The sequence below is a fragment of the Pocillopora verrucosa genome, chromosome 5 (genome assembly GCF_036669915.1).
Source record: "Pocillopora verrucosa isolate sample1 chromosome 5, ASM3666991v2, whole genome shotgun sequence".
Classification (NCBI taxonomy): Eukaryota; Metazoa; Cnidaria; class Anthozoa; order Scleractinia; family Pocilloporidae; genus Pocillopora; species Pocillopora verrucosa.
Genome location: NC_089316.1, coordinates 9,780,700 through 9,806,584, shown reverse-complemented (window position 1 = coordinate 9,806,584; position 25,885 = coordinate 9,780,700). Strand labels below are relative to the sequence as shown.

The following is a 25,885-nucleotide window of genomic DNA, read 5'->3' as shown; positions in this document are numbered from 1 at the left end:
AGACGAAAAACTGAATAAAACAAATAAGCACTTTTGTAAATAGAATAAAAAAAGATGGTAAAGCTTGAGTTCGGTAAAACAGCGTGGGACAAATATAATTCTTTTGTTCACATTTTATCCCAGGAAATGGGCTGAGGTGCTGAAATGGAAAAAAATTTTCATCCCGGCAATTGGGAATCCACTTAAATTCCCGAAAAAGATCTGAGTAATCCTGCTAGTCCGCTTTTTCATCGAGTTTTTTCTACTGGAACTTAAGAAAGAATGACGCTGAGGAAGTTTACATACTTGCATGTATAAATAGTGCTTACTTTGGCCTCAACCTGACTTGCGCGTCATTTACTGCGGCACATTACTTTTCAGCGTGTGTGATGAACAAAGTTTTATCTGGCAATGTCTCGGATGAATCCTAAATTTAAATGATCCCCGACCAACGATCCTTATTTGTCTGTCATCATCCTTCGCAAACTTTTTCAATTGTTTTTTTTTTACATGAATATACAAAAGAAAAATATGATACCTGTTAGACGTTTCTTTACAAATGAGTTGACGATAACCTCGTGAATTTTGCACACGAGTGTCTTAGGGACATGATACAATGGCCCAATTGCACGGCATTTTGAGGTTTTCGAGTAGACCTACTGATCCCTGTTACAAAATTTTGATGTGTCTCCTAAATTATCTCGTTCTTTGACACGGATAAGCAGATGGTACGTTACAACAACCAATCTAAAACTTCACATTATGCGACGTTTTCCACTCACTTTTCAGATGAGATCCCTAAAGTGACGATTAGTTTTCATAACAAATTTTACAGCTGAAATCACTGCGAAGAAATTACTTTGAACAACTGCCCAAAGCCAGGCACCGCGATTGAAGTGCTGCTAAAGCTGGGCATACTTTTATCTTTCTTGGATTTTTGACTGGCTGCGTTACCGAGCGAAGTGAAGCAAAGCAAAGCCCTTGTTCTCCTCGGGTACCCAAGCGAATTTTCCTCAATTGAAATAAATGCTTTCACCCTGCTAAGTTCTTCGCGATTTTAACACACTATAACTTTCGAAAAATAATTTCACAGCAAACAAGTGACAAAAACACAACAACCGCCTGTTCAGAAGACATTCAAAACAACGAAAACTGTACAGCGAACTCCGTTGATTTGATTCATGAATCATTTTGGGATATCTTTTAGTCAGATATTAAATCCTTTATTGACCAACCCCTTCTCAGTCAAATTGGACTGAAACTGACAAACTTCTTTTTTTCATACAAAAGCGCAAAATGAAAAGAAACTGGCTGACGTAAGGCCATATGGACCACACGCTTGGGAAATAGCACATATAAGGTCCTATAACTCAATGACGAAACATAGAATGATCGATGATCACGCAGTAAGCTTAATTTTGGAAGATGATATACAACGAGAAATCCTCCTTAAGTAACCACAACCAAAAGTCCTCTATAGATTTATTTCACAGAAAGACAGAGTCAAAGAAAGTCATTTAATCCATTACCTCTCAAGATCTGGTTGTTAATTCTCCCCTCTAGCTGCTACATATTTCCTTGTAAATTAGTTACGAGAATTTGGTGCTGGATCAAGATAGCAACTTAAACCTGATAAGTTGGAATATTTTCATTGACTGTTTGCTGGATAATAATTGGATACTATAGGGATAAGTTACACGTTAATCACTCCTGGGAGTTAAAGGGATGGGCATTGTCTACGAGCAAAGTAAATATAATTGAAGCAGTTCTCTCTATTTAACGCGACATGTTTCCAATTCGCATTCGTTTCACATTTGCTCTGACGAAGGGCCAACGCTCAAAACTTCATCTTCGAAACTCTTTACGGTGGTCAATTTACGTTATCGGCTTAGTTGATAATACAAAATTACCCTGTTATACTATCCTACCGACGCAACACCACAGTTTTTAAAGAAACTTGCCCCTTTATTCATGTTTCCAACATTGCTTGGTTGAAATGAATTCTGTTCACCAGATTTCGAAATACAGCGTTCGATGAGAGTGCCCAGAAACGCGTCGAACGAAAGGGAAAAAGGCTTTCAAGCTTTGAGCACCAATAGTATATCAGGTTTTTACACTATTAATGAGATAAGAAAAATACAAAATGGCGATTCACTTCACATATTTATTTGAAGAGGTAACTGAAGTTTAATCCACCTTTCTTTAAATAATTGTAACAAGTAATTACTCTATGAAAGCAAATGGCTGCCGTGGCGTGCAAGTGGAAAATCTAATTGTTAAAATGAGTTTCTAGGATTGAATTACTTGCTGTAGGGAAGTAACGAGATTAAAAACTGACCAAGCAAGGGTGATGTATTTGTCTCTGCTACGACCTGGAGTGCAAGTTCGTTTTTTACCTTTACGTGCAAATTAGCGAGAGTTACCTTAACTATACAATTTACCGCATGTGTTTCTCTACAACTCCAAAAAAACGATATGTTTAAAAAGGTTAACTAGGATCAACACCTGAGTACCAAAACGAGTGATTTTTGCTTATTCTCCGGCGATGTATTTGAATGTTTACACTGTATGTACATTGAGAAGATATAATTAAAATGTGGGGCAAAACAGCAGGCTGAGTTAGGATCAACACTAATACTGCATCAGAGCAATTTTCTATTGAGCGTCGAAAGTAATCCGGGACTATTTCGTTATGTGATTGGTCCAGACAGTTTGCTGAGTGGTCCAGAAAACTCGCTCCACCTTCTCAACCAATCAGACTTAAACTAACATTAATCACGACTTGGTCGCCCGCGTTTTCCCGCGTTACAGGCAGTTCGCTTGTTTTTACTTTAAGCTCTCATTGGCTCCTCGTGGAGCTTCCCTTCCTATGATTGGCTGGTATGATTGCCTTGGTTTTGGTTTTTACGACACTCAATCGAAAAGAGCTCTTTTACCGTATTTCACCATGAGGAATTGCCACAACTTTCTTACGCTGTTTTCTGCAAACTTGTTCAATCGCTAACATGAATCAAAATGCCATTGTATGGCAATTCCCCCTAAAAAAATTCCGTAACACGAAAGAAGTTTTTCAGCTCTGTCTTTCAGTTATAGTAACGATGCAACATAAACTAGATCTGCGCATGGCAAAGTGGGCAGTGGTTGAGGGCACTGATCTCTTGCTCGTAAGCTCGGTGTTTGCAGGTGCCACACAACCAGAACTGATAGTCCATAAGCGGGCGTCCACTCACAATGCACGTTGGAAACTTCGTGTCACAGTTAGGACAGATTTGGCTCCTAGGTGTGGGGAGGAAAGTGTAAAGAAATGTCACAAACAACTCCATTTATGAGATTACTAAGCAGGTATCTTTCTACAAACCTACAAACAAATATCGGTCGTTGTTCTCTCTAAGAGGTACCCAAGGTTTTCCTTTCCCTAAATCGTCATTCAAATTCATGAAACATGCACGAGTACATCGTAATAACGACTATTACATGAATGCCACGATGCGAAAATTGCAAATGCAGTTGCAAGGAGAACATCGCAAGTTTTCTCTGCAGAAGAACACGATCTCCCTGAATGAAGGAGTACACGGTGGTGTACGCGCTGGACCTGAGTCTGAAAGATCTGGTTTTCGCCAGACTCTTTATGATATAAACAGCTGGATAAGCCCTGGAAATAATGAGTCACAGGGCCCATAAGGCTTGACATCAACCACACCACATCCCCATCCACTCTTCCCGCCGTCGCCCCCCTCCCCCCCTCCCCCTTTCCTCCACAACACCCTAAATTAAGGTAATCTTACCAATCGGGTATCATGGTTTCGCAGCTAGTGCACTCTGCCTTGTTACCACGTGAGTCCTTTGGCGAGTGTCTAAAAATATAGTACGGAAAAAAGGGTTCACAGAAATTTTCATTATAAGTGTAGAAGAAAAATACGAGACTTGACCAATTCCCAAAAGGGAAGCACCAAAAAAAACGCCATTGTCCCAAACAAAACTCTTGAAAAATTTTCAAGCCAAACGGTATTGAATCAGTGGAATTTTAACAATTTCACTTTCCAAGATCTAAGTATCAGTTCTTCACAGAACTCGCAGTGGGAGAAGCAATGGCCTAATCTTTATTGCACTGGACGCCACTGGCGAACTGTCAGGGAGGCCTGATGAAATGTTGGAGGGTAAAGTTGCGATTGACAGGCATCTTATCCAGTGGGAGAGGTTGGGGGAGAGAGAGGGCGGGGGTAATAATAACCCCAGTCGCTTCATGCTGAGGAAACCGGAAAAAGCTATTGTGGGATGTGCCACTTGGCTCGCGCGCTAAAGAATCAATGTTCACATACTTTGTAAATATTTCCAGGGCCAGCTCTTCATACGATTTTTTTTGTTCCTGAGTCAGACTATCAATTGACTCCAACTTTATAAAGGCCTGCAAAGATACAGAAACAAATTTAACCTAATAATTCCACACCTCGATTCGTAACTCTCTCCTCTAGCTGCTCTTACAGTTAAAAAGTTCAAAGAATTTGGTGTTACATTACGACAACAACCTCTAGACTGACTTTTTAGCAAAGCAACACTTCACTAGATACTCTTAAAATAGGCTTTTCTGATCTAATTTACAACATGATAATTCCATACAATAATGATACTGACAACTCATAGGGATAAAACTGTAAGATGAATAGCAGGTACAATGATGCCTAACCCTTTAACCCCTAAGAGAGACTAGCACCTAATTTCTCCTCACAATATCAACCCTGAATCACACACTGAGGTCATGAGAATAAAGGAAATGATCAAAAACTACAGAAACTCTGGATAGTTAAGCTAATTCTCCTTGTCAGCACCTTAGGAAATGTATAGAGAACGGTATGGAGAATATGCATGCTGATGTCAGGGTGCAAAGGGTTAATAATGCATCTGGGACACTAGGCCATGACCTAATCATGTGTGTCCACTTCTTAAATCCAGTCAACGTTCTAGAGTTTTCTCCTTGAGTAGCATGTTGCACGAAGTTTTAATTTTTCACGTGAGGCCTTGAACAATTGCTTTTGATCATTTCAAGTTTCAAGATTATTTTGTCCCCGTAAACAAAATTACAGGGGTATTGGCAGCAAGGATGCTCGGCTTAAACCTTCAATCCTTGTCATTATCGTCCGCGGGTTAGTGATAGATAGATTGACCAAATATGCATATCGCAGCTAACGACGTAACAACACGCGCGTGATTTTTAGGAGAAAAGTCGAAAAGCTAGAGAATCGTTCGCCTTTAGCTCGGTAAACCTCTAGAAAGTGCAGTTTATGGTGAAATGGCTAAAGCTTTATCGGTGCGATTAGCAATGGTTTTTGATCAATCTGAGCGCGCGGAGTTTAATTTTAGTCCCAGAAGTGTAACGACGCCGCAGCGGTATAATACTCGGTGGTACATACTGATAAAAGAAAAATTTTTACCTTAGAACAAGTCCCGAATGCCCTGTTGGCACAACTGACAAGTGCTAGAAGGGAGTGAATGCACACTGGATCCAGGACATCTTCATAGTCACACAAGTGAAGGGCCTAGAGAGAGGCGGAGAACCAGCTTAGTTTAAAGAATAGCAATTTCCAGTTCAGCAGAAATTCTAACTTGAAATTCTTACCGTTTTCATTGCAGCATCAATTGCTCCCTCATACATTTGTCTTTGTGCCAAGAGGAAGAAGTGGTATGCCTATAAAAGGAGAGAAAGCAATAAAAATGCTTCAGTGATGCGAGTCATAAGCATATTAACTAGCACCTCAGAAGAGTCTTTAAAAAAGTTGAGCTTAGTGCCATGCTGCAAAATCACTTCACGAGGTCGTTGCAGTTGGCGTATTACCGATCTCGGGAAACTTGGTCGCTTGATTTTTTTCATACTGCCGTTTTACTTGGAACCTAATATTGCCTTTACATGGCCATCTATGTAAGAGACAAAGCAGCGAGAGCTACACGCAAAATCAGAAATATTATTCAAACGGGTGTCAATTGAGGGTTGACTGTTGTTGACTGAGCCTAATCACAACGACATTAAGAGATCCAATGAGGTCTCGAAATAACAAGAAGAAAACTTCCTGAGCCACGGAAAGAAGAACCAGGGACAAACTTGCGATTGCTTTCAGTAACGCATCTGATTAGGAAAGAGGATGGTACGTGTTCCTCAAAGCAATCACAGAACAAAGTAGAGCAAGCGCAATTCTATCCTTTCTATCCTCAATTGAAAACTGCTCTATATTGACGCATTCATGGTGGTCGCCGACGTGATCACCCAAGGTCTAAATAAAGTTGTGAGAGGAAAAAAAAAACCTCAGCTCCTCTCCATGCGTTGTCAATGAGTTTGCTCTCATCTGTGGCAATGGAGTCCTCTTCAAGCAAACCAGCCAGCGCTGACGTCGCCTGAACAGATAAAAAAATTACCGATAATAAAGCCCCAAATTAGAAACATAGCGAAGGATACGTATCAGAAAACACATGCTACGCAATATTATTGTTATTCTACCTCCCCGGTTCCACTGTCTACCTTTCCTCACCTGGCTGTTCAATAATTGCACTATTAAAAATGGGGTTTGTGTGAAAAGAAAAAAAGTAGCTCAAGCAAAGAAACCTCTGCGGAGAAACCTTTATCCAACGATGAGAAATTTTTCCTAATGGTATTTCTTACAAATGTTGCAGTAACCGGACGAAAATTACCTCTATTGAGATAGATTTAATGCTACATCAGATATAGCTATACCAACCTCTATTGCACCTCTCTTTTCTTTTCCAGAAGCTGTTCTCATCTTTGTCATCTTAATGTGTTCATGGTAATTTTCCACCTTAAATCAACGCAAAATAGCGATAATGGCATAAAGTACACTTTGCATTATTACCTTAGTTGTGGAAGGTAAAAAGATAAAGACAGCCTTGTACTCCAACTGGTCCGAGCTCATGCCGACGTCAGTTGAATAAAGCGCAGTTTGATTGAATAACGCCAAAACCAAAACCAATTAAACACACCAACCAAACAGAACAATGGAAATATCCCAGTAGGCCAATGAGAGCTCAAAGTAAAAACAAGAAAAATGCCAGAAGGGCGGGAAAGATTGATTTTGAGTTTTCTGGAACAATAACATAGCGTATCAAAGCAAAACAGAGACAAGCCTGGATAACTTCCGACCCTTAATTGCTCAGGATGCTAGTCTACACAAAGCTCGAACCCAGACCTCTCAAACCCGAGCCCAGTCCGCTGACCAATAATGACAATGAGATTTTTACACATACCAGCAGAGCAGCCAAAACGTACATTTTCTTGGCACGAAGTGGGTTTGTCTTGGCATCTGACACTTCGGCAGTAACCTAGAATAAACAAAAGAGAAAGTTCCGGCTCAGACGCAAGATAAACTTCTAACAAACAGGCATTGTCTCTTCATGGGCTATACACGGAGAAAAAGTTGTTGATGCACAGAGACGAGTTTGTCAGTACTTTGTAACTAACAACACCGATAGAAAAATCTGACGAAAAATGGAACTCGTGCGTTGCTGTTTACGCAAAATCCCGTTGGAAGAGGACTTGTTGCATTTTTAATTTTTTTTGTTCCATTAAAGATCTTGTGACAGCACCAGAGAGATTATGTTCGTTGAAAATTAGTCGTTGGTCTCCATTGAACGGTTAGAATACGAAGCGAAAATTGCGTATTCCTATTACAGATTTGTCTCTGTTGTTTCTCTGTCTCAGTATAACCTCTGTGAAAAGTAAACGAATCCTCACCTTGAAAAGGAGTTTAGCAGCATCAATAAAGTGGTTTGCTTTGCGGTATCTACACATGGTCAAGAATCGGTTCAAAAAGGGTTTTGCACGAGCCACGCCTAAGCTGCATAAACGTTTTAATACAGTAAAACAAAGACGCCATTATACATACATATCAGTCAAATGGTGCTGTAATCAATATGTGATTTTGGCGCTGGCTCGGAGTCGAGCCGGATAAATGAGAAATAAAATTTACTGTCACAATCTAGCAACACTGTTGCATTGTTACAAGGATACAGTTCAATGGCATCAAGAGTCTTTTTCTTTTCCAGCAGGTATGAAGCGTACTTGGCGAGTAAATTATCAATCTCTTTAACATTGTGCTTCTGTGCCAGACTAATGGCTTGATCCCACTCGTTGAGCTGAACACAGCAGTCAATGGCTTCCTTTACCTTGCCCGTCTAAACATAATGCATAAACAATGAATAACTCTAAATGAATAGAAAAATTGTTTAGCGAGTGAAACGGAGGAAGATCCCTAGAATGCATGGACCAGAAAGTTCACTATCCAGCAAATAGATAATAAGAATGCCGTGTCAAAATACAAACAGAGAGTAAAAATAATCAGCAACACTACATACCAAAACGTTTAATAAGTTATTTATTATTCAACTGCTTCACTTCTTTCCCTTTTCTTAAAATGTGGGAAAAGCGAAGCAGATTTAAGCGTAGCGCGCGCAGCCCATTGGCTGGAAAGGTTTTTTACAATACAAAATAACCAACTGTCCTATATCGCAGAACATTTGTACTCGACTCGCGCGTTTTTTTGTACTCTATTAAGTGCTGATGGATAATAAACTTATCAGGTAGAATTTGTTATTTCATTCTAACACCAAATTCTCATCTAGAAGGGAGAATCAACATTCAGATCTTAGGAGTCAATATGATGGGATATAGGGAAAGATTGACACTGATTGCAAATGATGGTTATTCCACGACGCAGCTCCTTTAAGGCTGTTTAAACGATTTTCCTTTGTGAACCCCTCCCTGCCTTACACGGGATGCAGGTCAGTAGAGGCAATTGGACCTCTAGAAGGTGCTTTTGGTAGTTTGTACACCAGCGTAAAATGGGAGAGAGTGTGCGTGATATGCGTACCTTAGTAAAAGCGAGTACTGCTTGCTCGCACATTCCAACTGCAGAAAACATACCAGCAATCTCCTGCAAAACAAGGTACAAATTTATCACAAGAACAAAATTTAACTAGAAATGACACTACGCATTACACCGAACGGTGCCAAACATTTAAATCTCACCCAACCCTTAGAATCTACTGACCGTCAACAAGACGTGATTTTCTGGCAGTGTGTTGACCATTTTTTCCAATCCATTATAATCTTCCAGCATGTAGTAACACTCCGCCAGCCGAGCCTGGTTTCTTCCTTGCACGTAATAAGTGACCGCGTTCTGCCACTTCTGCCGGTCAGCGTAGTAATCACCAATTGCGTTCCAGGCCTGCTCAAGGAGTTGGTCATCACCTGAACGAGGCACAATTTTCGAAGATTATCAGGGTCGGATTTTGTATCAAGTGAAGATTAAGTTATTACCTAAGACTCAGACTGCATGAACTACGCGCTGTTTCATGTGAACAAAGGTCCTAAAAACGTGTTAGGAAACATTTGTGCTGCGTCGAGGGACAAATGAAACGATTAGCAGTTTAAAATGCTTGCTATGTTGATCATGCTCAAATGATCAACTTGACACAGTTTACTCGGACTTCGACATAATAGGGGTGTTTGCTTTGAAACCCGGTCAGTTCTAAGGACGACTACAAAATGGTTAAAAGATGATGATTACTAAAAAAGGAAAAAAGTAAAGAGTAAAAAAAACGTGGAAATATTTGTCATAAAAACAAGGAATACCACCAAATCTTGTCATTATCGAGGTAAGATAGCTCGGATGCACTGTATAAAAGGAACGACTAACTAAGCAATTTTTTCTTGCCACCTTTCAGTAGCGAAAGTTTTTTTTTTTAATAATTTCCTCGTGCAAACTGGTTAGAATTGGTCACAATGAGCAAAAATGGTTGTTTGTATTGCAATGTAGCCTACATGTCTAATATTACTTACCACCTCCCCCTCCGGTCTTAAGAAGTTGAACAACTCTAAACCAGTCCCCTAGCTTCAGTCTCAAGTCAACAGCAAGATCTCTGAGTAAGAAACAATAAAGATGACAAAACGATCAAGATGTGCCTTGGGAGGACTCAATATATTTGGAATCAATCTACACTGCAAAACGTAAAAATAAGTTCTGTAGCAGGTTCTGTAAGTTCTTTTTTAGTAAAAATTCTGGTACAACAATTACTGTAAACGTTACCTCCTGTCCATTTCTAAGTACAGTCTTTCTGCTTCCTCGAATCGCTTGAAATATGCAGCGACCTCAGCTTTCTTCTTGGTTTCATTCTGTTAAAAATACAAAAGTACCTTACAACTACTTCTTCTTTAACTCTCTACACCTTAACATCAGTATGCATATTCTCCATACTATTTTTCATACATTTCTGAAGGAATTGACATGGAGAATTTGTTTTACAATCAAAAGCTTCTTTAGTTGGTGATCATTTCCTTTATTCTCGTGACCTAAATGTTTGATTTAGGGCTGATATTGTAAGGAGAAAGTGAATGCTAATCACTCTTAGAAGCTAAAGGGTTAAGCTCTGGTCTGGTTGGACATCCCAGGTTTGAGTCAAATCTCTAAGGCTTGTAATTGGAGCTCCTCTCCCCAATCCCCTCTCGTTTAGATATCCAAACTCACGTCTAACTTGGTAAGTCTCTTGACGAACTTGATTCCCTGATAATCCTGACACCGAACAAAGGCTTTCTCAGCCACTTCTAGATCCAGTCTTTCGAGCGACGATTCAGCTAGGAGGCGCCTGTAATAGTGAAAAGGTAAAAAATCATAATTTGGTGTTATCAACTGAGTCGATAATATAAATTGGGCACCGTAGAGGTTTGGGCGGTAGCACTTCGTCAACTTATTAGATAAAGCCAATTATCTTGCCCCTTGATACATAATTGCGGACACGATGATGATAGAGACATCCACCTCGGTTTCAACTACTCCCCATTCCCCCTTCCCCGGTCTTTGGTATCAAAGAGTAAATATTAGTAATTTTTACGATATGACGTATCCTGAGGCCCGTTTCTCGAAAGTCCTGGTAATTTAACGGGCCCGAAACTATAGTTGTATCAACCCTTCTCCTGAATGACAACAGAACAGCTTCGCGAGCCCGATAAGTTACCGGGACCTTCGAGAAACGGGTCCCTGGTACGCTACTGTATTCCAAGGAGGTATTTTTGTGGATCTTATCTCCCTCCCCCCCCCCCTCAGGAGGCATTTCTGTGGCTCTTCTTTCCCCCCTCCAGGAATTTCTGTGGCTCTTCCCTTCCTCCCCCTCCTTTCCCTGCTTAATCATCATGTTTCAATACTTATGTTCGTTGTGATATAAAGGACGTTACTATGCAAGGCGGTTACGTAATAACGTATCTACACTCTCTCCAATGAACTTAATATCTTACCATAGCCGGGGATGAGGATTATCTTCAATAAACTGGTAGGCATCTGGAATACCGACTTTTTCCAACAAATCGCGTGCATCTCTCAAGGACTGCGAACAAAAGCGAAAAGTTATAGGGATACTACTACTAAAACCAAGGAAAGTTTGAGCTACCACGGTGCAAATGTTAAAAAAACAGTTTCTACAAAAGTCCGTAGTGCTTTCATCGATATATTTTGATGGTAATTGGGAAGTTCGAAGAGTTCCTTACCTTAACTTCTAAGTCGATCAAGCTTTCTTTGTTTGGATGGTCAGGGTCCTATGTGGAAAGCAAAGCATGTTATCAGTGCAGACGTTAGTAACATGCGTCTTCCGAACTTTCAACTTCGAAACATCATCAGCAATTAAAGGGGCTGGTATGGTTTTCAAATGGGGAAGTTTTCCACCTCAGTCAACGATTTACCTTCATGATCTCGTCTAAAAGCACAGCCTTCACCTCCAGGTCGTTAAACTGACATATATATCCAGAACTCAAAATCGGCTCCTACAATCAGAATATTTTTACATTTCAAATTTCTAAATACTAGAACATATATGTACAGTAGCATTAAAAAAAAGTTGACGAGCTCGAAAAAGTTTCTTAAGAGGGAAAAGTTTATCTTACTGCCATTTGGAAGCAAGAGGAAGTTTTAGGCCATGTGTTTAAAAAAGAAATAGAAATAACTTGTATTGTTCACAGACTAAGCAAAATTTGGTGACTTCACGTTGTTGTTTTGGATAGGAAGGCTACGAAATGTACACGGTTTTAAACCGCACGTGCTGAGCTATTGTTTTGTTCATTAAATCTTTTGACAAGGGACAAAAAAAAAAGAAAAACACCTGACGAAGACAAGGAGGACGTCGCGAAACAAAATATTTAATGAGCAGAGCTTTAGCTCAGCTGGTACACTTTCAACTTTTGTAAACTTCACAGCCGCCCACTGCGAAACAATAAATCGAAATCATCAAATTTTGCATAGTCCGAGAACGGGTACCCCTAAGGAAGTTACTTATGTTTCTTATTTCGAATTCGACGCTGCAATGAGATGCTCTGCTCAAGAAGAGATCTGGCGCCATAAAAGACGTTTGACGCATCATTCACAAGGTATGCGCGTAATTCTTAAGAGAAAGCAAAGTTCTTTTTATGAGGGACGTTTTAAATCAATTAAGCATGTAACACATACCTCTGGGTCTAGGTTCCGGAATATGTACATTCTCGTCTTCTCCATCATCGCAAACAGCTCAGCGTTATCCTGCGGGATAAAACAGCGTTGATTAACTATAATCATTTGCTAGCCCCACTAGTGGGGACTAGACGAGGCGAATTTTTTGTTTCGAATAGTTTCGCCCCTTTACCTACAAGATATTTACCGCTATATTCCACAAAACCTTTGCACAGCGCTTCTATCTAGTTAACATGCTTGAAACTTCATTTTTGTCATAGTTTCTAGGTTTGGATTACGCAAATAAAAGGAAGACGCGATTGGAATTGAATTGATAAAAATTGTTACCCTGTACTTAAAACAGTGCGCACGAACGATTTTTATTCACGAGTTGTGATTTATAAAAAATGAACGAGCGAACGCAGCGAACGAGTGAGATTTTTGATGCATCGTAACGAATGCATAAAAACCGTTCAAGCACTTTCTATGGTATGATGTTTTTATTTCATACGTACTGATATTTACGCTGTGAAGTACGCAGCGAACGACTGTGAAAATGATCGTTCCTCCAATCAGAGACACGAACGATAGCACATTACAGTGTAAATCGCTGTAAGTATGAAGAAAAGTAGAGTTGTGAAAAATTATCAGTGTTTGTAGAAATACGTCTAATAATATTAGGGCGCTGTGTAGCCCTTTGGGTGAATAAAGTCTTGATTCTTGAGTCAAAATTCTATGTACACAGGACAGCAAATACAGTTCATGATCTCTTGACTTGCAGAACTGCAAACTGCTTTGATGGCCAATTATGCGGTTCTTTAACTGTTCCTAGATACTGCTATCTAGATTTTTCCTGTGACTGTGTTCCTCAACATATTCCCGCGCTTCCCCCAATTTAAGCTCTCATTGGTTACTGGAAACATTTTACTTTGCTCTGATTGGTCGTTGTGATTTATGTTGGTTTAAACTTACGTCAGCCCATTTCATGTCCCACACATCTTTCCTTTCAAACTTCAAATGTTCGCCAACCACATTCTCGTTCTTTTGCGGATCTGTCTTTCTCACTTCCTAAGGAAAAAAAAAAGGCAAAAAAATTCAGTTTTACTCTAAAAGAATTAAAATGCGCTTAGAAAAATCATCCACGTTTACTTTTGGTGAGGTTTCCTCCGTTAAATAACAATACTAAAGTGTAAAGTTTCTTTAAAAAACTTACTAAATCGAAGAATGATAATATTCCAGAAATATCAATGATTGCCAAGCGCCTGAAAAAGAGAAAAAAAAATACATAATTTGTACTTTAAGATTCTGCGGTTAAAGAGGGACAAATATTGAAATGGTGCAACATTGAACCTTTAAACCCTGAGGGTGACTAGTTGGTAGCAACTAGCATCTAATTTCTCTTAAAGTATCAAAGTTGAATCAAACATTTGGTTCATGAGAATTAAGGAAATGATCACAAAATTTGATGCTCGAAGCTAATCGACTAGTTAGCAACTAGAATCTAATTTTTCTTTTAGGTATCAAAGCTGAATCAAACATTTGGCTCGTGAGAATTAAGGGAATGATCACAAACTTGAAAAGCTCTTGATTTTAAGCTTAATTCCGCTTGTCAGTCTCATGTATAAAGAACATCCTTTACTCAACGCCGCATTTGTCTGATTTCGAGCCACATTTATGGCTCGTTTTGGTAACGAATTAACTATCAATTAAACGATGAATGTTTTGTGCACTTCCCTTGATTCTGATAGTTTGAAAAGGGACAGAAAAAAGCAAAAAGGGAAAAAGAAAGAAGACTTAATTCTAGCTTTTCTTACGATGAGGTACAGTTGAGTGACAGCTGGTGAGGACGGCAGTTGAGAACATTTTTCATCTCCAGAGCAAGCTTTGGTAAGGAATAGCGATGAATGGTTCCTGATTCACGTCCCTAAGAAAAGAGTACGAATGAATGAAACAATACTCAGTTTTAACAGGGGTACCACGCATCCCTGTATGTTTGTTTATATGACCAAATGTCTGCTTGTCTACCCTCCCGCTTGTATGACTGTCTGTCTATCTGTCTATTTGTAAGTCTATCAATGTATCAGACTGTGTATGAATGTCTGTCTGTCTATTTGTAAGTCTATCTGTCTATCTGAGTCTGCCAATTTGTTTGACCGTGTGTGACTGTCTGTCTATCTTTCTGTTAGTAAGTCTATCTGTCTGTCTGTCTATCTGTAAGTCTGTCAATGAGTCTGACTGTGTATGATTGTCTGTCTATCTGTCTATTTGTAAGTCTATCTGTCTGTCTGTCTATCTGTTAGTCTATCAATGTATCTGACTGTGTATGACTGTCTGTCTATCTGTCTATTTGTAAATCTATCTGTCTGTCTGTCTATCTGGAAGTCCGTCAATGTGTCTGACTGTGTACGACTGTCTATCTGCATCTGTCTATGTGTATGTCAGTCTGTCTGTGGGCCTTTCTACCTTCCTTTGTAACAAGATGTTGTATGGCATACAAGGGATGTAACATACTGCTTTTAATTGCTTACCAATATAAGAAGTTTATCAGAAGCAGAAATACAACATACTGGATCGTGAGTTGGCTGCAAAGAACATAGTGAGACATGTTAAACCTAATAGGTACCAATATCAAAAACAAAAGACAGAAAAAGGTTTGCGAGCTGTGACGAGTACCGTGCGTCGTCAAACCAATCACGATTCGATCACGTAAGTTTCCCGCGCAAGACACCGGTCGTAGAAATTTTTCTCGGTATAGTGATTACTTAAATATCCTTTTTATCGTTTTAGTCATTAGCTATAGTAGGTGACTCGATTTACGCACCGCTAAAGCCTTGCTCGCGTCTTTTATGCCTTCCCCGGCTCCTGACGGAACGTCGTCAATGTGAAACATTCTGTTCGCGAAAATAAAAATACAATAAATAAGAATTAAATAAACTCTCTTTAAACTTAAGTTTGGTCACTCGTTGACATTATCCCCTTACCCTACCAATCCTGCCAAAATTCTAACCCTTCTTTCATGAGTTTCTTGTTATATTTTTTTCCAAAGAATCCGTCGCCAACAATCGGATCCTTGTGTTTGCGCAAAGGTTTCTGGGATTGCAAATGTTGCAAAGTGTTGGAAGGAAATAGATCATCGTTTTTTCGCCTCCTTAAAATTAGAAATAGATTTAAACAGTATTGATACAAGGGAATTGCAAGTTTTTCTTTGAATAACCATGAAGTACGACTTTAAAAATCCAGCTACCGTAAAAGGTACCGTGAAAGATAAAATAAGGCGCGTGGTTAGTACCAGCACAGAAATAAATAGGGTAAGATGGGCCCATATCTCTTTGGCAAGCACGGTCACCCATCTTTTTTACCGTGGTTCTCGAATAGACACCAGTGGAAAACATTCAAAGAAAGTTTAAAAAATCGTCTTTAACGACTGTTATTTCTGAAGAATCACCTTAAAGTAACCCTTAAGGTTCGTAACGCTAAATTTGTTTAGCTAGAAGCGAACCGAAAACTACATCTCCTAAAGGACCCTGTTTAGGACTAAAGGATGACTTCAGATCGTTATCTCGAACGTTATTTTCAACGCGATTTAAATAAAAATAATGAGAATTCTTACCGGAGATTGGAGTACTCAGGGTAGTAGGTGGTTCCAACATCACTTCGATAGTTTAATGTTAACAAATTTAAAATAAAATTTTATCAGAGAAGATAAAACTTATGCCACGCTTTTTTTACAGTTTATTTATGGAATTTTATGTCATATTATTTCTGTCACGTTTTACACAATTTAGAATGCATAGCTGGCTGTTTTTTGAGCGCTTTAAAGCGTCACACTAGGGTCGTGGAAACAAGTGATGTAGCGGAGAGAGACCAGAGAAGGAAAAGAGCTCCTTTCGCGAAAGGTGTGGAACGGAAAAGAGCTCCTTTTCGCCTTTTGACACACCCAAAACCGCCCGCTACGCAAGCTGCGCACAATTATATTAGGTCTTTGTGCATTAAATTTATTTGCGAAATTTCTTGTGGTTGTTTTCGTTTTTAGCACCAGAACTTAAAGCGATCAAATGAAACTCTTTCCTTCTCAAATTAAGACTGAAATGTTAACCTTTCTCATTTTTTTAATAATTAATAAGTTTAAAAAAGTTGTTTCTTGATATATGTAATTCACTGTTTAATCGTTTGTTGGCTTCTTTCTCTACTGGAGGTCACATTTTCAGTAGAAGAAACAGTGACCTTAACGGTCTGATCATAGGGCAGTCGTCACTGAATTCATTACTAAGTACCATTAAACCTATGTGTTCACCTTTTTTTTTCCTTTTCGGTTTATTTAACCCAAGAAAATTTCAAAGGATACCCATTAAGCCATTATCTTTTAAGATCAAATGTTGCTTTTTAGTTTCATCGTAACTTCAAGTTGGAACGAAAACGACAAGAAAGTGTTGGTAGTCTGCGAGCACGCGGTCAGCACACCCCACAAGAAAGAATGAGGCCTTGCGCAACGCAAGCCGGGGAGAGTTCTGCGAGGTGTCTGGGACTGATAACCTCATGATTAGTACCGAGCCCCCGGCAAACCCCTTCCCGAAGCGTCCCAAATCTTTCGGCGGGTGGAGAATGTAAGCATCTGAGCAACTGCACACCTACCCCTCCCCTAACCCATGAAAAAATGATCAACTGATAACAAGTTGGGTTTAATGTTGGGTTAGGGGAGGGGTAGGTAATATGTTGTTCAGACACTGACTTTGATCCAAATTTAATGTAAAAAATAACTTCAAGTCTCCTAACTTGTTCGGCAAATCAAACCACACCTTTCTCTAACATCCTTTCTTTTCGAGTGAGTCTGAAGTTCCAGAGCAGTGAGTTTCTTTGGGCTGCGGTATTGCCAGGAATAGAAAGCCTCCTTAGATGAAGCTATCACGTGACTTCGAGTCATGGCAACGAAAAGAGGTTCTACAATGAAGGAATGTTTAACACGCATCAGTTTGCCTGTTTCAGGCATTCAGTACGTAAAACGCAGCGATGCGAAAAAGTGGAAGTAGGTTTGGGTTCAGTCACCATTACGTCACTCGACCCAAACCCCCTTGTTTTTTCGCCCAGTCATTTTCGCGCCATTTACCATCGCGCTTCGTTTTACTGACTGAACGTCTGGAACAGGCTTCGCATCAGTAAACAAGCCTGGAGCCTGCGCGCAAGTATAATCGAGTGACAATTTTGGAGAACATGGCAGTGAGGAAGATAAAAGATACGCTAGGTTCTAAAGACCCTCCAGACTCAAAGGTGCACGGAATGAATGTTCGACAGGACTCACGCAAAAAAAATTACAATTAACTACGCAAATCCCGCTGCCTTCCCAGGGTTGTAGATAAGAGCCGGCAGGTTCGCCGGCTACTTTCATTGCTTCGAGAGCCCGTACAAAGATGACGTTTATCAGGTCTAAACTTGGGCTCAGTAAAAATATAAATTTGCACTGCCTATCTATTCTGAAAACATAAAAAGACCTTGGAAACCTTGTTTAAAAACGTTCTGATGGGGACTGTGGACGGACGTTTTGTCCGCCATATTGCATTTCGAGACCCACAACCGTTTACATTTAAAAAAGCTCCGGCTACCTAAAACCTTAAAGAAAACCCTGCCTTCTACGTTCATCTCAGTTAAACGTTATGTACCTTAAAGAGTTTGTAAATTCAGAATACAGAATAAGGATAGTTTGTGCTATATGCATTACTCTTGTAGATGCAGCTTACCTATTTCAATATACTTAGAGTCTAATGGAGTACCAATCGCGTTACACAACACAAGAACATGCTGAAAAATAAAAATACGAGTAAGCAAATTCAAATTGGTTCTCGCTTCGGAGCTAATTTTTTGAGAGGATAACGGTCAACTCGCCACCACGGAGAGTCAATTTGCCACCGGCGGGGCGAAGTAGGACCTTGAGTAGTTAGAACGGCAACACCAGGAAAGAGGTCTATTTGAAAATAAATATATACTTATAGTTGGAATCTTGCGTATGGCTGGATGTGTTTACTATCTCTTATGGCGCTGCAAGTTAACCTCAGCATAACGTATGAGAGCGGCGTTGAGTTTCAAATGGAAACTTAAATAATCTGCCGTTGGGGTTTCCTTTCTCGGAACACGCAAATTTTGATATCTCACGTTGTTATTTTGCAGAGGACGGCTAAGAAATGTACACAGAATTAAAACGCACGTGCTGAGCTATTGTTCGGCTCATTAGATCTTTTATTTTACCACGTCCCCGATGCCGTCGCCATCGTGGTTTGCTAAAGGTCCCTATTGACTAGTTGACGAGTTTGTTGTGGTGGCGAGTTGACCGTTTACTGTTTGAGAAAGAGAGTTGCGAGTTTTTTATACCAATCAGAAACCAACTGAGGCAGAGCAAAACTAAAGAATTCTGCATTACTTTTACCAGTCTACTGAAATTTGCGCCGTATAGCGTATACTGTACCTGTCCACTACTATCATCAGCCCTAGTAGCCAGCACACAATGTTCTCCACAGGCTGTGATTGACAATAAGTTCCGCACGTATTTTACGTATTTCTAGTGAAAGCAATAAAAAGGAAGATTAACAGACAGATAGAAAACATCTGTAGTGTAGGACATCCACGAAAAGTACCTTACTGAAACATTGACATGCCGGGCAAACCCGCTAAAACCAAGACGATAAGTCAAAACGACAATTTGCATCAGGTGACGAATGGAAATTCTTGCTCCAGTGCGACAAAATTTCGTCACTGCTCACACCCATGATTTCAACTCAGTCCTATTGGATGTAACTAGTTACTGGGACAAAATCATACTGCAAGGTCATCGATTTTCCAAATATTCCACAAGTCACATGAAGCCAGTCTTTCCCTGAGGAAATTACATCGAAATAAACATTCATAATTTATAAGAAGAGGGCCATCATTTTACTACGCATGTACCACTCCTTTATATTTATACAAATACACACCTCTCCATTCTTTGTATCCCAGAAAACCACACAATGTTCCTGTCTGTCTGGCTTGTTGAATGCATATACCACAGTGTTTGAGAAAAAACCCCACTGAAAAGAAAGTTATAACATTTTATCATAGGAAGATTACCTCCTGGTGATCAGATCAAGAATAATCTGCTTTTATGTGCCTGCCGTACAGGGTATAGTTTATATGCATAGTCAATCATTTTATCTATCATTTCTAAATTCTTTAATTAAAAGAATCAGCTAAGACTGCAAATGAGTAACATTATAGACCTCTTTGGCTTGTTTGTTTTGTTTTGCCCATTTCCAACCATGTGATAATACTTGGTAAAACTTTTTCTTCCAACTTTTGCAAATTATGCATTCATATGCAGGTAAATGAGAGAAAATTTGAAAGATAGAGTTTACTAAAGGACTATCACATGACCTGAAAAGACAAATAAAACATACAAGCTAGGGGGGTTGAATTTATCATTGAAACTTCATGTCCTGTTCCCAGATTACAGATTCTAAATCAATGATTTATAATTTTTGCAGAGCATAGACCAAACACTTCCCTGGTTTTTCCAAAACATGCAAAGTTTTCAGACAATCAATCTTGATTTGTGCTGCAACTGCTCTACTTTGTCTGTTTATTTAAACCTGAGAGTCTTATACATTCCACTCACTTTGTAATTAGGCCTGATGTTGGCAAAGTAGATGAATGAATCCACAGCTAAGGCAATGCGCAATCCTCCACCTTCAAAGCATGCTTGCATTATCTGTTTACCAGGTACTTTAAGAGTTCGCAGATGCTAGAAACACAACATATAAATCCATGAAATCTGAGAATTTGTTACTTTACCAATGTAAAATCCATGAGCCACTTGACACTTTGTTACATGTAACTGGTTAATGTCTTGAGATTGTTTGGAGAAGTTGCACATGTTCATCATTCCAAGGAGTTAACCCTTTAACTCCCAAGATCTCATTAGTAATTCTCCTGACTGTCTGCAATATAGTTCTTGTGATGTTAGTTTGGAGAATTGGTATTGGATCAACTAATAATCCCCTGATTAATATTTTTCTTTATTCTCATCACTTGTCTGCTTTATAATATTGTATTGATATTGTTAGGAGAAACTCTGTCTTGGTCACTCATGGGAGTGAAAGGGTTAAGAGGTTACAGGTATATGCGAGTAAGTAAAGGAAAGATAATCCAACACCCACCTCTCCAAAAGGAGTATAAAACTGTACCACATTAATATCCTTTTCCTAGAGGAGAAAAACAAAAAACAAAAAAAACAATTAATAAACAATTAAGACATGCCACATTTAGTTATTAAAGATGCCTTCAAAATAATTTATATTAGGAAAGAGCTGACTGTGTACAACTGCATATAATTAAATACACCTGTATATCTACTGTAGATAACTAATCATAATACTTGGCAGTGATTATGGCTGAAAAAGAGGTCCAAATGACATCCAGAGTTCCTAAGGTAATTATTTAAGCATGAAAATATAATATAATAAATGAGATACATGCATTTCATCAACAGCATTCCCTTTTCATCAAAAGAGAGGCTGTTATTACTTCAAGTTAGAGATCTTTGCTTAAATATTAGTTTCTAATCAAACTGCGGACAGTTACTGGTATTACATGTTTTCACACTCTATCAACATCTTGGGCCCCAACTCTAAACATGCTTGGGTAAAACTTAATGTACAACACATTACATAACATTCAAGGCTGCATGGTACCAATCAATAATGGTATTAGGACCAAGTGGAGTCCAATTCAGTCTGTAAACATACAAGCGATAAACAAAATTGGACTACCATGAAGTGGGAAAATTTGAGAAAGAATTACTATAGACATCGGTTTTCATAAAAAAAAAACAGCTAATTGCATGAGATGTGAGACAACAGTGCACACACATGATGAGTCCTGTCCACTGACACTGTCCTTTTAACTGTCCTATTACACTGTTCAATTACAAGCATGACACGTACTCTGTCCTATAAGAGCTCAAATCGGGCTGGTGATAACCAATCACATTCGAGAACTTTGTTATAGTTTTGATTAACTTGTGATACAATTGTACAATCCTATACCTACCTGTCCTGTAGCTCGCTGTACTCCAGCAACAGCCAGAACAGACCCACAATTATTCCATTGAATATTCATCACTGACATTGATGTATCAATCAATATGGGACCTAAGCGCAAAATGCAATACACAGATGTATTACTTAACCTTTTCACTCCCAAGGCTTTATCAGTAACTCTCCTTACTATCTGCCATACAATTCTCATGATATAAATTGTAGTTCCGACAATCTGGTGTTGGTCCAACCGATCATCCCCTCATTTATACATTTTCTTATTCACATCACCTGTCTGTTTGATAGTGTAGGGAGAAATTCTGCCTTGATCACTTAATGTATGAGAAGAGCACTTCCATAATCACATTTTTTACTTACACTTGTCAACCTTACAAAAACTTGTGAAATGGAAAAAAAAATTTGACGATAGTACATCATAACATCAGATAAGATTTTCTTTGATCTTTGATCTTGTAAAAACATTGCAGACTTCTTGGAAATTTCATGTTGATCGCAGACTTTTCCTTAACAATGACAACCCTGTGCCACATATTCAGTGTATCAGGGTTGTTCAAGACTCAGCCTAATTAACCAAACTGTGATCCAAACTAGGCAGCACAACATCATGGTTCCATGCTGAAAATTGAGCCAGTCAAGCATTTGGAATAGCTGATGTGTTTTTTCAGTGTAGACAGTAAAATGTACCACTCACCAGCTTAAATTCACAATCTCGGTATATCATGAAGGGATGAACACATGCCATCAGTGACAAATAATGAGGGAAAAAAGGGGGGAAAAAGACCCAGACAGGTCCAGGAATTAAACTTACTAGCTCACTTTTAAAATTTTCTCAACTGATCAGCTTGGCAAAGGCTAAGAACTTTCACAATCCCATTTCAAATCACTTACTCTCATCCAGTTCATGTCTCATTATCTGCATACGTCCAATATCAAAGCACACTGCCAGGCAAGGACAGTTAGGCTCAACATATCCCTCTCGGCCATCATACCTTGAAACAGGGAAAAATGATTTTAAAAAAATTAATAATATGAACAGATTTCAGCAGGTAAGGACAACAGATGAAATCCTTCATCTATGCAAGCCAATAACCGACTGTAGTCTAAGACAGTAACTTTTGTGCCACACTAAATTACAGGATTATTAAGTTTGTAGAAGAAGTTTAACATTTACCACTCAATCCCAGCAATCTTAACAGCTCCAGTAACATTGGTCAAGCAAAACAATGTCATCTTAGTCTACAAACAAATAAAAAATTAACATTATTTTTAGAATGATTTATACAGTTTGTAAACTGTTCATGAATGCTTACATGTAGTTTGTGTGTTTAACAAAAATCTTACTAGCTTAAAATTTTTTTTAAGCCTTTAACCCCTAGGAGTGACTAACATCTAACTTCTCCTAACAACATCATCCCTGAATCAAACATTGAGGTCATGAGAATAAAGGAGATGATCACCAACTAAAGAAGCTCTTGATTGTTGAACAAATTCTCCTTGTCAGAACCTTAGGAAATGTCTAGGGAGTAGTATGGAGAATATGCATACTGATGTCAGGGAGCAAAGGGCTAATAGACCACCAACAGCTTTACAAATGTACATGTGAGTGTGTTGTGAGTATGACAGAAATTCCTTTATTCTTTAAGTTTTCAAAACTCACACAAAAGTTTCCAGTGTTATCAAAGATTTGAACTTCTCCATTACTTATTCCAAACACAATATTTTTTCCATCTGGGGACCATTCCACATTATTAAGCTGTAGTCCTTTCAGTTCCTTTCCCCAAATCCTGTTTCCATCCACAGAACCAACAATCACTGCCCCTGTAATGATATATTAAAAAGATTCATTGTCACAAACAACCCAAAAAAATTAAAGATAACATTAAAAGAAATTTATGATTGGCTTGATATCATTGGTGGGAGTACAGAATCCAAAAATCTGAGGTTCGAATCCTTAAAGATCCTTTCAACTTTTTTCACACACATACATAGGACAATCATTAAAAAAGGGAAAATTGTGTCCATCTAATCAAAGGAAGAAAATCCAGATTGCAGATTGCTTATTAAATAGAAGACTCTTCACACATATGTAGGTAGCTAATCATCATTCATGTTGCTTCATGTTCCATTAAAAAAAAAAATGACACACTCAAGGTTGGTCAAAGGTGAACTAGGAGAAGCGCATATACTGACTACAATACACTTACCATCTTCATAAACAATACAGATTCTTTGGCCATCTGCATTCCATTTCATGTCACGTACAACACTCCTGTTTCTGTTGTTGATCATCTCTTCATACCATGACCCTGAATATTGTAAATTTCACAAAAATTATAAGTCTATTTTTCTTTTCTACTTGGCCCTCTTTCAGTCTGAAACTCAGTTGGTCTCATCACACCTCTAAGAGGTTATTCTCAGACAAGTGAGATAAATATTCAATTTTAAAACCCCTAAGATCGTTTAGCTGTAGTCTGTGGTTGCTAGAGCATCCCAGATTACCCCCCTTCTCCCCTCTCCTTGTCCACAATTTTTTTAGGCTCCCCAGAAAGTTTGCTTGTACAGTCAGATTTTGATCCTCTGAATTCCTAGGAACTGGGCTTAATTACTAGTCCAGATAATCCAGAGTCAGGGTAATCAAAAACTATGGATATGAATGTTTATAGATAATGGGACCAGAGAAGCAAGTCCAGATAATTGAAAAATCTGGATAATCCAGGTCCAGATAATTGAGATTTGACTGTACCCATTTAAATTCCTGGGTGCAGCATTCAATTCAATTCAATTGGGCTTGGTAAGAGTAGTGTGTTTTGCACAGGAACACAACATAACGACGAGACCAAATCTCAAATCTAAATCTCTTAATGCAGAGTTAAGGTGAGTGTTAAGGCATTGTTAGGCCAGTTCCTTTCCCCAGCAGATTAGACAGCAGTATAACCTGTATTGCTACAAACCTTTGTAAAGTATCCAGACAATGATCAGGCCATATTGGTCGCTTGTGGTCAGTTTTTGAAAATGTTCATTCCAGGTTACTACTTGCACAGCACCTGTTGAGGAGTAAAATTTAAACAAAATAGATTTATGACGTCTAAACATCAGAAAATAGTTGATTAGGGTTAACCCTTTAACTCCCTTGTTATTTCTCCCCATCTAGGTGCTACACATTACCTTGTAACTTAGTTATGAGAGTTTGGTGTTTAAGATCAAGATAACATTTAATTAATACCTGATAAGTTTGAGAATTCTCATTACCAGTTTTCTGTATGATGTTTGGATATGTTAGGGAGAGGTTACATGTTCATCACTTCTGGGAGTTGAAAGGTTAACCTTTCATTATTACCTGCATGTGGTAAAGGTTATGATGAAAGGAGAAGAACTTAAATTATCAAAACTGACACACATCTTTGTTTGGCCTACCAGTGTGTCCCTCAAGGGTTTGATTCATCGAGAGATTACTTGGAGCAGCAAGTCCTCTGACTTTGGCATCTTTTCCTGTAAAATAACAGTATGAATAATACAGAATATAACAATGAAAACATAATTATCACAAAGAATTGTCGTTACTGAGAATTAGAAAGTTAACATATCATGTCAACAATCAAAGTTTATAGCACAAGCATGTACATTTATGATTTGTTCTTTTCTAAAACCTTTTCTCTCCCACAGATGACCAATAGGTAATTTCTCCTAAAATATCAACGCAACATGAACCAGACAAGCGATGAGAAGAAAAATAAATATCAACAAGGGAATACTGACTGATTTGGCAACAATTTCTCATAGTTAAGATTACCACAAAAGCATTCTAGATGATTCGAAGTACCGTTGAGATATTTTGAATAGAAGGGTTTTAAGCTTTATTATGATTAAAAGCTTCATTATGATTAAAAGAAATCTATAGAAGATGGTTAGGAGAATTGACGTCGAGATCTTAGGAATGAAAGGCTGAAGCTTCATACCTGGTTGTGTTTCAAGTTTGAGAACTTTGAGTAATCCATCTTCACCTCCACAAGCAATGTACCCGTGTTCTCGATTCCAAGCAAGGCATCGCAGTCTGACATTATTCGGTATGGCAATCTTATAAATTAAAAAAAAAGGTATGAGGTTTAGGAAAAATTCGCCTTGACAACGTTCACAGATGTAAACAAACCTGTGAAAATAGATTAACGAATCAACAAGAGAGAAAGTGACAAACCTTTTTGCTCAGATATATGAACATGTTTACAGGTTATTGTTTCAAACAATTCAAAGATGGAAGTTTGGCTTCATTTGCCGGCAATATTGGAAAATTTATAACAACACCACCTGGCCGCCATTTTATTTTTGAGCAGGAAAATTCCCATGTGCCATTTCGAAAAG

General features: G+C 38.7%; 1 protein-coding gene across 2 annotated transcripts; it reads right to left on the bottom strand.

Moving 5' to 3' along the window:
* Window positions 1–2,139: 2,139 nt before the first annotated feature.
* LOC131799634 (WD repeat-containing protein 35) lies at window positions 2,140–25,859 on the bottom strand. 2 transcript variants are annotated; one of them, XM_066166941.1, is made up of 40 exons: window positions 25,722–25,859; window positions 25,486–25,603; window positions 24,944–25,018; window positions 24,481–24,573; window positions 23,734–23,835; window positions 23,187–23,347; window positions 22,701–22,765; window positions 22,418–22,518; window positions 21,522–21,622; window positions 20,630–20,674; window positions 20,089–20,214; window positions 19,412–19,504; window positions 18,904–18,996; window positions 18,182–18,242; window positions 17,246–17,387; window positions 16,060–16,101; window positions 15,271–15,340; window positions 14,978–15,031; window positions 14,264–14,373; window positions 13,663–13,711; window positions 13,422–13,517; window positions 12,471–12,539; window positions 11,711–11,791; window positions 11,519–11,566; window positions 11,270–11,358; window positions 10,506–10,623; window positions 10,068–10,153; window positions 9,821–9,900; window positions 9,030–9,229; window positions 8,850–8,912; window positions 7,991–8,154; window positions 7,715–7,763; window positions 7,228–7,302; window positions 6,705–6,782; window positions 6,274–6,363; window positions 5,594–5,662; window positions 5,409–5,513; window positions 4,299–4,384; window positions 3,765–3,833; window positions 2,140–3,255 (listed from the first exon to the last, which is right to left on the bottom strand). In XM_066166941.1, exons 1-40 carry the CDS (start codon window positions 25,743–25,745, stop codon window positions 3,090–3,092), a joined length of 3,606 nt encoding a protein of 1,201 aa, XP_066023038.1. In that variant the 5' UTR covers window positions 25,746–25,859; the 3' UTR covers window positions 2,140–3,089. The 2 variants fall into 2 exon arrangements, with proteins under 2 accessions (XP_066023038.1, XP_058973317.2); XM_059117334.2 differs by lacking the exon at window positions 16,060–16,101.
* Between the last annotated feature and the right edge of the window lie 26 nt (window positions 25,860–25,885).

Excerpts from the sequence above, each read along its gene's own strand:
- LOC131799634 (XM_066166941.1), bottom strand. The coding sequence starts at position 25,745 with ATGTTCATATATCTGAGCAAAAAG. Across the intron at positions 10,154-10,505 it reads AGAGACTTACCAAGTTAGAC|AATGAAACCAAGAAGAAAGC; the intron begins GTGAGTTTGGAT and ends TATTTTTAACAG. Across the intron at positions 4,385-5,408 it reads CATTCGGGACTTGTTCTAAG|GCCTTTATAAAGTTGGAGTC; the intron begins GTAAAAATTTTT and ends GTATCTTTGCAG.